The sequence below is a fragment of the Anarhichas minor genome, unplaced genomic scaffold, assembly GCF_050575085.1.
Source record: "Anarhichas minor isolate MPS153535 unplaced genomic scaffold, ASM5057508v1 ptg000090l, whole genome shotgun sequence".
Taxonomy (NCBI): Eukaryota; Metazoa; Chordata; class Actinopteri; order Perciformes; family Anarhichadidae; genus Anarhichas; species Anarhichas minor.
In genome coordinates, this window is record NW_027466536.1 from 2421831 (window position 1) to 2436982 (window position 15152).

Genomic DNA, 15152 nt, shown 5'->3' on the forward strand with positions numbered 1-15152 from the left:
AGTTTAATATCAGTTTAAGATGAATAAGAACAGGTTGGACCTTGGAAATCTGCCAGAAGATTTATCAAGTATTGAGAGGGAACTACCGAATACGAGTTCGTCTCAGCCACATAACAAATATATATATATCTTACAACTGTTTTTGTGTTTTACAAATAAGCAAATATTACTGATATTGAGAAGAACAAGAGTCCCAGAACATCCCCCAGGTAGTTTAGATGAAGAGTTGAAATCATGTAATTTACTCAACACGAGCGTGGCAGCAGATGTAGCGGTAATCACTGACGTTTAAAACGAGAAACCTGCAGATTTCTTCCAGGTGTGGCTCCAACAACCACTGCTGTACCATGTGATTGAATGCATTCAACCCATAACGTTGTAATGAATTACATGGAACGGTGTTTCGTAATTAGGATACAAAAAAAAGGTGACTGTATTCCGTCACAGTTACAGAAAACAAAGTAGTAACCAGAACAGACTCATTTTGTGAAAACGGTAATTACCACCAGGTTGTGAGAGGCGTTTTGCAGTGTTTGTTTGGTCCAAAGGGGACAACAGCTGCGCTGTGTAAATGATTATCTGTGAAATATGTGCTAACAACATGAATTGGTAGAGTTGTCTCCTTTGTTGCATCTTGATGTAGTGAACTAGTTGCATTTTGGAACACTTGTGCTTCTCCAATTATTTTAGCTGCTCACCTACAACACAGCGGCCATTGTCTGGTTATAGGTGGCCATGTTGAAGGAGAGACAGCTATACTAAAAAATAGCTCAATGTGCTGGTAAAAAATGGATGATCACACTTATTTCTTTCCACACAAAGTTGTTTTTGACATAGTTGAATGTTGTATTGTCACTAAATTGAAATGCATTTCCTGATACTTGAAAAATAGATTTTCCTGGCTGATTCTTGTCTCTTTATAGAGCGTGTGTTCTCTACGTTATGTGGTTCTTTTGTTGCCTGAAGTTACTTTCTCCCCTTCTCAGTTAAATAGAATACTTGTGTCAAAGGCCTTAACAAAGGTTCTAACAAAAGCAAAGCACATACAACAACAGTTTTCATGATTGTCAAGGTCCTATTGCATAAAGTAATACGTTTTGAATGTTTCATGAAGTGTTGCAGGTGATAGATGATGAAACGCTTATGTCACACATGCAAAACAATGTTTCATTAATAATTGAGGTTGAGAAATATCAGGAAATCTGGATCCAGCTACAATTACCTTTTGTGAGGACTTTTTCATTTTTATTTAATGCCTGCTAGGTTAATAATTGCCCCCCTTATCTGTCTTTTTCATTTATTTGTCATCTTTTTATCTCCTTTTATGAAACTTTGCGTGTATTGGGGCCATTTCTTGTGATGAAATGCCTGAAAATTGCAAACATGTCATTATAAATCATGTGTTGAATGCAATTAAAAGCCGAATTAAATTAATTGGGCGAATTAAATAAAAAAATGAAAAAGTTGTTCATGCTTTCAATTTGTTAGGGACCAACATTCAGAGCATTAATATAGCAGCAAACAACTATTATCTATATAAAGATATAGTGGAGTGATACAGAAGGAAGTCACTCTCTCTTTGTGTGTCTCGTTATCCGAGCTTCTCCTCGCTTTCTTTTCATAGCCGGCCGTGCTCGCTTTTAGTGCACGTTTGTTCTTGTGCTGTTAGTAGATGAAGACAAAAGTTCCCAATGGAGAGAGACCTCTTACTCTCAGTTTACCTCATTAAAGTCTGACAAAGGAAAACGTACATGAGGGCTCCCAGTTGGCGATAAAAGGTTTGCATCTCAATTATGTTTTTGTATACCATTATGCCAAATTGTCAGAGTTTTAGACTAGAGCTATTTCCTGCATGCTTCTTCAAAGCATGCTACTTTTTTGCAAGAATTTATTCATTGTTTTGTCACCGATGAAGGATTTTACTTGTCCAGCTCGACCCCTGTTGAACAGCTCCAAGAATATGTGACACAGTTTATAATTGATGTGGCAGATAATGAATTATGTGTCGGTACGTAACGCATGGAACTCCAGCAATAGCTCTTCAGTAAATTTCCTCTCAAAATAAACTGTATTTTCTATGGTGAGAAGTCTGTGTAGCAGGTCAATCACATCACCTGGGTCGCCTGCAGATGGTCAACCGACAACCATACATTCAGGACCCTGCGGGCTCTACATTTATCTTGACCCTGTGTTACGAGGCTTTGATGTATCTCTACGCGTCACGCAGCTTTGCTCCAGATAATCCTGGGCACTAGGAGATCAACCACATCTTTCAATGCCCGCAGAGAATACCATCAAAATAAGATATTCCATACTGAGCCCTGCACATAATAGATAATTGTACCCTGGAGAGCAAGACCACAGTGTAGAGCCTGGGGTTCCAGCTCATTCCAGCACTGTACTCCGTACGGCCCCTGTGAAGTACCACGATGGCCTGGAGATACCAGGTTGGTAGTGAAGGGCAGTGGAATAGAGTGTGCATGTGTCAATCCATTAGGTGATGTTTTTGGGGGACTAACGTCCACGGGGGGGCTTGTGCAGATCTATCCCCTGGTGAACTGCAGAGAGATGATGGAGAGAACAAAAGTCAGCAGAAATGTGTGGTCCATAGGGGACGCTGATTATTTTTATATGAGGAATTGGACGTATAGTGCACACATGACCTGAATTATTTATTCATCTCCCTTCATTGGGGCCTCCTCTCCTCCCCAGTTCTTCTTCTTCTCTCCACTTCCCAGTCACAATTTGAATCCATCCTCTCATCCCGGTATCCCTCCATCCTTCTCCCCTATACCTCCACATTCAGCTTTGCATGAGAAGACAGGCTAATGTGGGCTATTCCACCCAATAGAGGCTATATGTCTGCGACTTGGCAAAATTGATTTTCCACACCAATAGCTTTCCTCTTCTTAGCAACCTACCATTTCCATACGGCAGCCATTCATTTTTCATGCTCCCTCGTTCCCTCTGAGAGATAAGCAGTAGGGAGCAGGGGAGAGGTGAGATTGCGAGGGCTAAGGTTTAACATGTAAGTGTGTGCGTTTGTTTGCTGCAGGGGTGAGGGTGGGTTTGGCTGTCAGCGGGACTCACAGGGGAAGGGTAAGAACCTTGTTCTTTATGTCACACCTCCTGCCAGCTGTGGAATTGTTTTGATACAGAAGTCTCTCCCCTGCCCTCCCATGGGGTCCCATAAACAGCTCACAACAACTCACACAGCAGATGGAGCATGCAATGAAATTGATGTGCTTAATTTTTTCTCTTAGGATACACCACTTCAGTCACTGCCGATAGGACCATTTTTTTTATGCTGCTCAAGTATTCAGGAGGCCGAATCAATCATAGCTCAAGTAAAATGAGAAGCTACATCTCGAGGGACTGTCCTTTCAATACATTTAAAATCCAAGAAGTCTAAATGTTTGAAGAAAAAAATAGTGAAGAATCAAGTAAATGATTATTCCTCAAACCTGTTTTGCTCATGTCTGGGAGTATGTGTGAGCCAGGCCTTTCTCAAGGTGAGATAGGAGGTTGAGTAACCTCAGTGTTTAAAGTATAATAATTAGTTCTCCTCAGTACCATTCAGTAATTCTATATAATCAGTCTGATCAGGCAGGCATTGTGATAACCTATCACAGTCTGTCTGTACCATCGATGAACTAAGAGAACTGGATACCGTGTCTCAAGATGGCCCGCCATGTATGATTCCAATGAGCATTGCTCACTGGGATCAAAAAAGGTTTTCAGTCTTCTTCAGGGTTCCAAGTTCTGAGGCCCATGTGCCATGTAGCCGAGCATGATGAGAGGATGCACACAAGAAACGTCCTCTGGTTGTTCTTTCTGACTTGATAAAGTACAGATAATACAAACGGTCATTAGTGCTCAACACTAACGTTTAAAAGTGGTTGGCAGGCTGGCAACCAGGCTTCAGCTTTCGTTGTCGAAACTTAAATTATGGCTGCATTTATTTTTAGTCACCTTATATTTTGAGGAATTAAGATACAGTTAAATGTCAGTTTAATAATGAAAATGTGACATGTATCCATGTATGTTGTAGATGCTCTGCAGTATCATTTTCCGTCCAGATCAGAGATACCGGCATACTTTGCCTCCCAGGTCTTTCATTCAGCTTCATCTGGTTCACACGTGTTTGTGATGTTGACGGGTTAGTCGAAGTATTACCCCCACAGTCAAACAACTTTATTTGCTTTACTATTGTCTCTAAAAAAGATGCCTGTTCACATGTGCTCCGTTTTACAGCCTTTCCTTTTATAATGGTTGTATACAAGAAATGACCCATCTTACCCACCGGTGCCGATATGAGCACGTGTTTACCTGAATTGATCGTGGCGGTCAGTCGGCTGTTCTGACCCCTGAAGCTGTGTACTGTAATGAGTGTAGAAAAACTCTATTAGTCATCTTTGTAGAAAGTTTTGGATTGAACTTTTTTATAGTGTCAGTGTTCTTTGGCACCTGTTTGATTGTCTAATGACAAGCTGTCAGCTGGCTCCCATTTTGAACAGTTTTCCCTTCATCTCATTTCATGAGGTTTCAAATTGCAATTCTCCCAAAGCCAAGTAAACTAGGATTCTATTAAATCCTGTGGCAGACCAATCACAGGTGATGACCAAAGTCTGATGGTCTGACAGATCGCCGTCAGCCCCTATTTATATGACGAATATCTTTGTGTTAGTTGACGTGTTTTGTTAAAACTGGGCGCAGATGCACAGTACAAGTTAGACTCCAGCCAGAAAGTACAGTAGATGTATAAAGGAGACCGTAAAATAAGTTTGTCTCATATAAACCAAAGCCAGAATCCCGTAAACTGTAGCTATAACCATTTAACAGAAAAGAGATGAGTAAAGTTGGTCATTTCTTAAAGTGAAACAAAACAAGTTGCTCAGACAGTGAACTGCAGTCCTCCAGATCAGGTGTCACTTTAGACGTTTGCAGTTTCTATGTGTGGTGGCTCAGTGAAAGCGTTGTCTCCTCACAGTGAGACGGTTTTAACCCCTTAGAACCTGCAGGGGCCTTTCTGTCTGAGGTTTGCATGTTCTCCTCGTGTCTGCGTGGCTGTTCCAGTAAACACACAACAGAAATGCAGGTTGGACCATTTTGTTTCGGATCTTAATCCCCCAAAGAATATTTGGTTGTCAATGTGTGTTAGCCGTGTGATGGACTGCTGACCCACCAATCATCAATTATTAATCACTCACTCATTCTCTACTCCCATCTCTCTCTAGGGAGTTCTATGTAGAGGACTATGAGCTCATCGGCAAAATGAAAAAAAAACACTTAGACACTACTCTGGTCATTTCCTCTGCGTCGTTAATTTCGTCATTGCTGACGAACCATCCATAATACATTTCCTCTCAGCGAAATGCTCTGAGTGCATTTAGGTTCCCCTGGTAAGCAGTGATGCAGCTTATATGTTTAGGGCTTTTATTGTGAAAGTTAAGAACGGATGGAGGGAAAGCGGTATGCGCTGCCATGGTCAATGTGAGGGCAATAAGGACATTTGTTTTGTGATGCGCTGCTCTTTTCGCCGTTTTTCCGTTAGCACAATGCATGATGGGATATAGTGCTTGCTTTGTGACTTTCGGTTGTACACTTCTTTTCAAGACGCATCGTGCGCTACTTTGAGTCCACTGGGTAGAAGAGCCCACCTTCTCTAGCAGCTCGAGTTGTCAATTTAGTATACATTCTCAGTATACATTCAGCGCTACAAAAGGGCAAACTCACTATATAGTGGACTATCTATTTAGTAGTGAGTGATTTCGGACACAGCATCAGATTGTATAATCTGAATGGATGGATGAGTCTGGGGTCATAGCTGCCATGTAGCCTATGTAAACTGATTTACATAGGCTACATGGGCTGATTTCTTTATTGGATGCTTGCTAATTAAATTATTCATTCAATATTCATTCAATTCATTCCAAAAAGCCTAAAACATTAAAATCCACTAATTGAAACAGGCAAGTGTGAGAATGCACTAAAAACACTTAAAAACAAGACGCACGCATGCAGCCCCATTAACTAACAAATGGAAGTGTCAGATGTATCAGCATGAAATCTCTAAAGCGAGCTTAACTTTCCGCGCTGCAGTGGAGCTGTCAGTTATTCAACCATTCAACCTGTGTGTATCCTTCCTTACCAGCTCACAAGTCATCACAACGTGTCTGACTTGACATGACAGCTCCAATAAAGTACTGTTGCTGAGAGGAATGAGGGCCAGGCTTTGCTGTAGCTCCAGCTAATATAGTGAGGCGAAGAGACATGTCGGGCTCCTTTGTTCCATGGTTTCAATGCCGAGTGCATTCTAATTTCCTCTGCCTGTCCGTCCTTCTCTCTCCTCTGTCTTGCTGCCCTCTACCTCTATCTGTCTGTCAACTTTCTTTTTCTTCCCTTATAACTGTGTTTCTATCTCTTCATTTTCTCCTCTCCACTTTATCTATATTTGTGTTGTGAGATGTCACAACATTAGAAAGAAGGGAGCCTGGGGGCCTCGTCATTTAGTCTAATTGATTCTCTTAATTGTCTTGTTCCAGCCTTTTTTTCTCACTGTCTGTCTTTCAGCATGTTAATCATGCCTGTTTGTGGCGGATGTTCATCGGCGTTGAGTTAAAACCCTATAGACATAAATGCTGGACCCCCAGACGCATCGAACAGATGTCAAGCCCATTTTGATGCGGGAAGCCTGAAAAAAATCAAGCAGAAACAATAAAAAAACAAAACATATTTGTCGAGGAGGAACTTCCTAAGACGTGTCCTTGCGTGAGCTTAAGCAAGACTGAGTGAGTGCTCATCCTGCTGCCAGAGGAAGCTAACACAGGCAGCCGTAGTCCTTCTCCATGGCTGAAGGCATTACATTCATCCTAATTATTCTTCGTTGGATTCTTTTACGAAGTGCTTTTTTTGCTACATTTTGATTTGTGGTCTTCTGGGATTTTTAACAAGTTCCCTTTTAGCTAAAATGTCTTTAAAATGTACTTTCACATTCCTCAAAGTAGTAATCTGAAAGCTTTTCATTTAAATAAATGTCTGTTAAGTTACTATCACGAAGTCACATTGTGGTGATCGAGCCTGTGGCCCACTGATGAAAGCCCTTGCTTTCACAGTGTTACAGGCGACATTCCTGGGAGAAATCACAACTGGCGAAAAGTTGGAAAGTTAGATCCAAAAGCACAGCTGCAATTACTGCTTATCACCATAGGTGTCACCAAAGAGCACAAGTGGATATCTTGGAGACTTTAAAGGGGACACATTATGGATCCACAAACTGTGAAGCAAGACAACCCAGTCAGTTTTTTTTTTTGGAATGCCAAGATCAGAAAACATGTGAGTCAACAAGCCATTCAGACTTGGCTCCCCATGTCACATGCATGCATGCCCCATCTGAGATCTACATTTTGCACTGGTGCGTCACATTTTCCTCACAAGCCAATCAAAGCAGACTTGGCTATTTCGCGACGGGCAGGCGCTAAAACAGAGGGTGACTACAGGTTTATTTACAGACGGTATGAGATGAATATTTAGGTAAAATCATTAAAATCAACCTGAAAATGAGCATTATATGCCCGCTTTAAAGTTGTTGCCTTGAAAGACGAGCAACAAAAAGACTGACACACATCAGTAGGCAAGGACAAGTTGGACTGTGTGAATTAAAGCGTCTTTTCAAAAGTCCCTGCTGACCCTCTTAACACAGCTGCTTAATGACACTCCTCTCTTCCTGTTTTTTTTGTTTTTTTCAACAAGGGTCCCTCTTGATTGTTGCCCCTCTCAGGCTTGTTGTGATTGGCTCAGCATAATAATTAGGCTCACCGATCAAAGCCAGTTAATTGGCGCCACTGCTTTCCCATTTTCCTGTGCTGAGGACTCGGTCAGTTCTACCCGTCCCTGTCTTCAACAGGCCTTTCCACCTCCGCCTCTTCCCTCTTATTAGCAGGCTGGAGTGGCGACACAATCAAGCAGAGCACTGGTCCAGGCCTGGCATGCTTGTACAGACACACACACACACACACTCGTACTGTACACACACACACACACAAGGCCTGGCCTGGTCCCAGGAGCCCTTTCATTGCCAGTGATTGTCATTCGCAGCTGGCTGTATGACCTTGATGGGGATAACAGAAGCACCACTGAGGGATGCTACAGCATTCTCATTCTCTCTCTCTCTCTCTCTCTCTCTCTCTCGATCTCACACACACACACTGGAGTTGAAATCCTCCCTCGTTCTCCCTCAAAAACAAACGGACATGGGGAGTTAGTGGGGAATTAGTGTTATAATGAATTTGTGTAATGGTGTTTTCTTCGGACCAACTTCCACTTTCTCTGGCACCCTTTGCTTCGACACAGCAGATTTTCTCTTGATTTTTTTGACACAAACACATGCACACACAACACGCGGGTGGATTTTAAAAGTTACATAACAAGTTTTCTGAGAAGACTGTGTGCCTGTGTGTGTGCGTACTTGTACATATCTGTGTTGCTCCTCTACAGGTATTTATTTGTTGTGGCCTCGTGACACCTGGCAGGAACACAAACAGCAAGCGATGCTATCAAGCTTAAACACACACACACACACACACACACACACACACACACACACACAAAGGTGCCGATGCATTGTTTTGGTGCTCATTCGCTCTGCATGCTCGGAGGTGTTTGGTGTTGCGGAGCTGTGCCACACCTCCTGTCATCCTTCCCGCAGTATCACGAGCAACACAGTCTTTCATGTCTGCTTGGCTGGTAATGAGAGCTGATAGAAAGAGGTGAGATTCCCCCATCAGTCCTCCCACACACGCAGAGGGAGACAGAACTCAGCGGAGACAAAGCCACTGGGTGCACGTTTCTATGCCAGCATGCGCTCAAGTCGGAGTGTGTGTGAGTGTGAGTGTGTGTGTGTGTGTGTACGTGCGGTGCAGATTACCACACTTCTCCCCCACAGAGACATCTCCTAAACACAAAACTTCTCCTGACACTTCAGCTGAAGTTACTGTCTTTATCAGTGATCGCTCCCTCTCTCGCACTCTCTACTTCCTCCTCTCTCACTTTCTCATTCCGCATCCACACACACCCCTGTACATCCCCCCCCGCATCCATCCAAGTTTGATCCGCGAATCCAACTAATGTTGCGCCTCATCCATGTTGTTTTTCCTTCATCTGACCCAGTTTATCAATCCTAATAGGTGTTGGCTGCCACTGATTACTGCTCAGAAAAATCTGTGCCCTGTGAAAGTGTGTGTGTGTGTGTGTGTGTGTGTGTGCAGAGTTGGGTTTTGTACTTGAATCTTTATGTCCTCACACGGCTAGAAAGATGTGGAAACTATATAGACTTACTGTATGATTAGGGGGTTCTAACACAACTAGTAATAATAGAAAGTATGCTTGATATTACAGCTGTTTGAAAAAAAAAGACCTCTCTCAGATTACAAGGAAAAGAAGAAGGCTGGGAAAGACAGAGGAGGGGGAGAAGTAAAAAAGGGGAAGCAAGAGCGAGAGAGGACTGAAGAGATGGATATTTTCAGTTTATGAGAATGATACACAAATGACTTTTTGCTACACTTTTGACATTTCTCGCTCTCATCGTTTTGTACGAAAAACAGAAAGAGCAGAGGGAGTGACCACCAGAGGATACAGTACAGAGAAGTGGAAACGATGAATGGAGAATGAGATACGGACGCTTAGCAGAAGAGCAAGGATGGACATAATGGAGAAAGTAACAAGCTGCGGAACAGGGAGCACAAGAGCGAGAGGGAACAGAGGGGAAAGATGAAGCGGGACAGCGAGATAAATGGCACAGAGCTTTGGAGAGGCTGTAAGGGCCTGAGCTCCGTCTGGCATGGGGTTGTAACGCTGCAGTCTCATCTCCCATGCTCTTTCAAGTGGAGGAGTAGAAAGGCCGTCATTTCAGCTGCCGCTCCGCGGAAGCCTGCTCTCATTAAAGGTGACCTTGTGGCAGCCGTCTGATCACGAGGCGCAGTGCAGGGGAACCGTTTGCATCCTTTGCTCACAGCGACAGTGCTGAGGCCCAGAAGGATGTCACAGTGGTCACCACCATGTGTGGGTTTGTGTGGGTGCAGCACACACTGGCTGCTTTTAGTATTTAGACAGAAGTGTTGAGACAGTGACGCCTTGTTGTGGTTGAAATGATGGAAACTTAAAGTGCTGACTTTCGGGCTTTACCCGTGAGGCTGTTCACATCCAGGAGTGGGAACAGAGTAGGAACATCAACTACCTTTGGCCCTCATCAAAGGTAGAGAAGCAGTCCAGCACATTACCCCCACTTTAAACAAACAAAATATGAAATGGTAGTCAGTGAGCTTTGAAGGTGATGCTAGGCAGGTTTTTTTTCTATACCTTTGAACAGAACCAGGCTAATTGTTTTCCCCTTTTTCTAGTCTTTATGCTAAGCAGAGCAAACCGTCCTGTGGCTCCACCTACATATATTTACTGTGCAGCCATAAGAGTTGTATACATGCCCTCATTCAACTATCAGCAAGAAAGTTAGACGGATAGATATATATCCAAAAAAGCAATCTATTTCTTTAAAGCATGCACATTGTGTTGTTCTGAACCACTTAATCATCACTTTGCAGACAAAACAGAGTCTCTCAGTATAAGAATATCTTACTGGGACACCTTCAAAATTTGAAAAATATACCTATATGCTGTGAATCTGGTATTATAAGTACAACAATTTGTAAAGTCAGTCTACATATGAGGTTTTTGCAATTTTGGTTTAGTATTTTATCATATTTCCCTCTCTCCCATCCAGCCTGAACTCAGGATCTGCAGAGATCTACAAGGTCATAGTCTGTTATTGCTGTTGTTTTTCGGTGCTATGTGAATCTAACATGCTGTTTTTCTGTGTTTCTTTTTCTAACCTTCCCGGTCCTGTTGCTGGGTTATCCGTGGATGCTGCTGGCCACGGCAGTCTCATGTGAGTATATCTATCCAAAGAGTCCCTGGGTCAGATCGTTCCTGTCAGCCAACTAACTTGGCAGCACTTAAAAACAATAAAACACGACCGTACAAGGCTATCTCACAGCCTTTCGGTACTGAATCTTCCGAAAACACAAATCTACATAACATTCACACTTAATAATTAAGGAATGTTTTTTATATTTATTTAACTGTTCCACTTTCCTTATCTGAGAGGAATCCTACCATGCATTAACAAGTGGTAACAGCAGGCCTCCAATGCTCAGGGAAATGATGCTAACTTTCTTGCCAACTGATGAAATCAAATCAAAGTCTTGTCTGATATGCATTTTTAATTGCTAGCTATCAGGGATTTGCATCACTATTCAAGGGACAGTAAGCTCCTTTTGCTGAAATGTGTATTAACAAATTCTAATAATAAGTGTTTTCCATTGCGCTTTGCTTAAAAAAAAAAAAAAAAGGAGAAAAAAAATAGAAAATGGAAGCAGTAATTCAGCAATTCTTTGCCTCGGGAAATAGGCTTACTCAGAATGAAATGCGAAAAGCTTGCAATTGTTCGTGTTGTTGATGTGTGTGTGTGTGTGTGTGTGTGTGTGTGTGTGTGTGTGTGTGTGTCTGCAGGTGATTTCAACAGGGAGGTTGGGGAACCATATCTTCCGTCTGACAGGCCCCGGTGCTGACCAGGATCCCAAAGGTCTCTTCACCATTGACATAGACACAGGAGAAGTGTCAGTCAGCCGCTCACTGGACCGGGAAGTCATTGACTCCTACCAGGTGTGTGTGTGTGTGTGTGTGTGTGTGTGTGCGTGTGTGTGTGTGCATTCTTTTTAAAAGATACGGTGCTCTTTGTGTTTGTGTAGATGCTCTTTTCTCTCCTTTCTGTCCACCTGGCCACTCTTTCTCTGACTTTTATTGTTTCCTTGTCTCTGTGTTCATGTAGTTCCTATTTTGATGACTGATTATTTATTTTACAACTCCGTCCAGTTATTCATTGCTCTCTGATTAAAAACAATGACCGCCTGTTTGAGGTGCCTGCTGGGTTTTGGTGCCCTCAGGGTTGTCTGCCTGACTAAACCATTTCCCCTGTAACAGAAAGGGAGGAAGGGGCAGAGAAAATCTACGTTTTAAGTCACTCAATTGATCTTATCCTGTTTTCTCAGACCAGACGTAAGCATAATTCACTCAGTAAATACCAACAGATGTGAGAGCAGAGCAGGCATGCGACGAAGAGAGAGGAAGGCTGGGAGGCGAAAACACACATTCGCCAAATGTATTTAGTCTTCCCCTGCTCTGGTGTCATTGCTTCGTATTACATGCATGGTGTGAACAGGACATGCTGTCAGTGGTGACGGTCTGATTCAGGTTGTTTACGAGCACCTTTGACACCCAGTAACTGCACATCCCTGTCTCTCATGAATAATGTGGTTAAACAGACATCAGCAGTCGTCCTTTATAAATCAATAATATGTGACTCTGAATTTGGAAAGGAATGATGACCCAGTAATATAAGCAGTGTTTCTTACCGCCCGTTGTGCAGCGCACGGTGCTTATAAAACTGATTTCCGGCCCCGTAAACGCCTGCAAACTGTACTAATCCCCAGCAGTCGTAGATCTGGGCTTACACACGTGTTAGGAGGCAAATGTAAAAGGAGTATCAGGTTTACATGCCACATTAACCCTTGCAGTACTGCAAAGAGCCAGGTTTGAGCCATATGAGCTGAACTTGGTAATTCTAAGTCTCGACATTTACGTTCCTTTATCAAAATGAAGTGATTGAATTAGAGTGTGTTGTTCCAAAAACAACAGCAGGTTCTCTGTATGACATTCAGAGCATTAATATAGCGGCAAATAACTAATAAATAACAATAAAGTGCAGTAATGTCCACCTGAGCAGAGAATGAAGTTACTATCTGAGCTTCTCCTTGCTTTGTCTGCACTGTTAGCTCCGTTAGCTCCGTTAGCTCCGTTAGCACCGTTAGCTCCGTTAGCACCGTTAGCTGTGAGCAGCAGGCTCAGCCCAGTGTGGAGACAATGCTAAGATAGTTACGAATAACGTGGTTCTTTGTTGGTTCATTCAAGAACATTTAGAAGGAAATAACCTTGTTTATAATCGACACAGATCTTTCTGAATTCAGTTATTTCATAAGCTGTACATATTGTACCTCTTTCAAGCACTTGCAGTATATTCATTTTAGACTTCATGCAGATGCTTTTTTCACTGTCAGCATTTCTACTATAATTTACAAAACAAATACTATAGAGACACATATAGACAGAAACACAAGCACAGACCTTCAAATTAACCACACTTATCTGTTCTCATACCCTCAAAGTGTAGCGAGAAGCTCATTGAAATATAGTTTTGGGGTCTTTGTTGGCTATAACAAAAGTTGGTACATGAAACTCTGGGGACGAAGACAAAGAGAATTGGGAAAGAGGACAGTGAAGAAGAGCAGGAAATGGGGGTCTGGGGAACTTCCACATAAAGGTTTTACTGTGTTCAGTATGGAAAGAATTTAGCTCAGCACTGGGATATTTAATGGCACAATGACTGAGCTCAATCAAAAGCGAGGAGTGAGACTGAGAATAAACGAGGAAGAAGGGTGGCAGAAAAACAGACACCGGGAGAACTTGAAACAAAATCATGCACAGATACAACATAATTGTAGAAAAACAGAATATTATTGTATTGATTTGACAATTTCAAGATGCTGGGTGGATTGTTTCTGACACATGACGTGAAGGACAATGTTATCCAAACACAATATGCTGTATATTTACACACATAGCAAGTTTATTGCAAGATAAAGGGGCTTTATTCGAGCAGCTAGCTGCAGATTTCATTATTACCAAGTACATTAACTCTCCACAAGCGGCTGATTCAACCTTTACTTAGTTGTATCCACAGTGTGAAGGCCTCTGAGCCAATAATAACCCTCGTCTTCCAGTGATTTGTCTCTCTCCCACTTGGCCTCAGATGCTGCTTCTTGTTTCACATAGAATAATGTGTTGGAGCCTGCTATTTATTGGAATCATGGCTATCCAGTACCAGCGTTTCGCTGTTGATTTCATTGTGCGACACAAGAATGATGGAAAAGACGTCTCATGCGACAGACAGAGACTTTATTGAAACTGTCAGTTAGAAAAGGTGGCCATCTACGAGCAAAGACATTAACATCTAACAACAGTGCACTATGCACATAACTTAAAATAGCTCATAAGAATAAGTCATGGATTTGATTATGTTTCTGCCTGCTGACCCTAGACTGAAATGAGTCTGCTTTCCAAAAAAAACCTCAGAGTGATTTTGCCTCCATAGTCTAACCATAAAATTTCAGAGATGTAATTGAAAGCTTCAGTAAGTGGCATAATAATTCCATTATTGTGAGAAAAAAATGATACCACTGTAATTTGCCGCTATTTGAAAGGCCTGGAGTGAATTTGCTTCATGAATGCAATCACTAATGATCCTTATTTCCAAACCTGATAGTTTTAATCCCTGAAGGCAAGCTCTTCCCACATACTGTACATTTGCACTTTCACACAAGTGCTGCTTTGCTTCCTCCCTTCTTTGTCCTTTTCCCAACCAGTCCTGCTCGATATCCTGCTCTCTGTCCTCTTATCATAAACAGATTTTTTAAAAAGTCTGTGCCCCCCGTCATAACTCAGAACAAGGGTCTCCTATCAAATGCCTTTCCTTTGTATCAATGGTCTAACGGCGTGTGCACAATGGAGACTGCATCACTTTTATAGTGCCCAGTGGTCCTCGCAGGCTGTCCTAGTCACACTCGTTAAGGGTGTCTCCTTTCCTACTGTAGCTAATGGCTTGTATAGGAATGAAACATGAAATATTCTGATTAAAATCACCATTACTCCAAAGGCATTTTATAGACAAAGTGAAAATGCTCAGGGTCTTTCATATGCCATAGATTTAATGTCGGATGTATCTGTTAAAGCTGCTATACTCCATACTTTCAGATTGACATTGGATCACATGACTACTTGTCATGTGAAAACAAACAGACATTCATCGTCTGACTCTGTCGTTCCTCACACTTCTCTTTTTCTTTTTTTTTTTTTGTGTCTACAAAATAATTGTTTTGAGTTTTCTGGCCACAACTTTAATGGTGTGTTCAGTCTCTGGGGTGATACGTACAATAGCATGTCAATGTTGTGTTTGTTGTTGTTTTTTTTCTGCTGCCCCCAAGAGA

The 15152-nt window shown here is 42.2% G+C and overlaps 1 protein-coding gene across 2 annotated transcripts in view; it reads left to right on the forward strand.

Annotated features, from left to right (window-relative positions):
- Positions 1-11052: 11052 nt before the first annotated feature.
- Positions 11053-15152, forward strand: part of cdh13 (cadherin 13, H-cadherin (heart)) — a 171427-nt gene continuing 167327 nt past the window's right edge. For both annotated transcript variants that reach the window (XM_076082241.1, XM_076082240.1), the window contains exon 1: positions 11053-11715. In XM_076082241.1, coding sequence (XP_075938356.1) covers positions 11509-11715 — 207 coding nt within the window. In that variant the 5' untranslated portion in view covers positions 11053-11508. The remainder of the gene's footprint in view (positions 11716-15152) is intronic.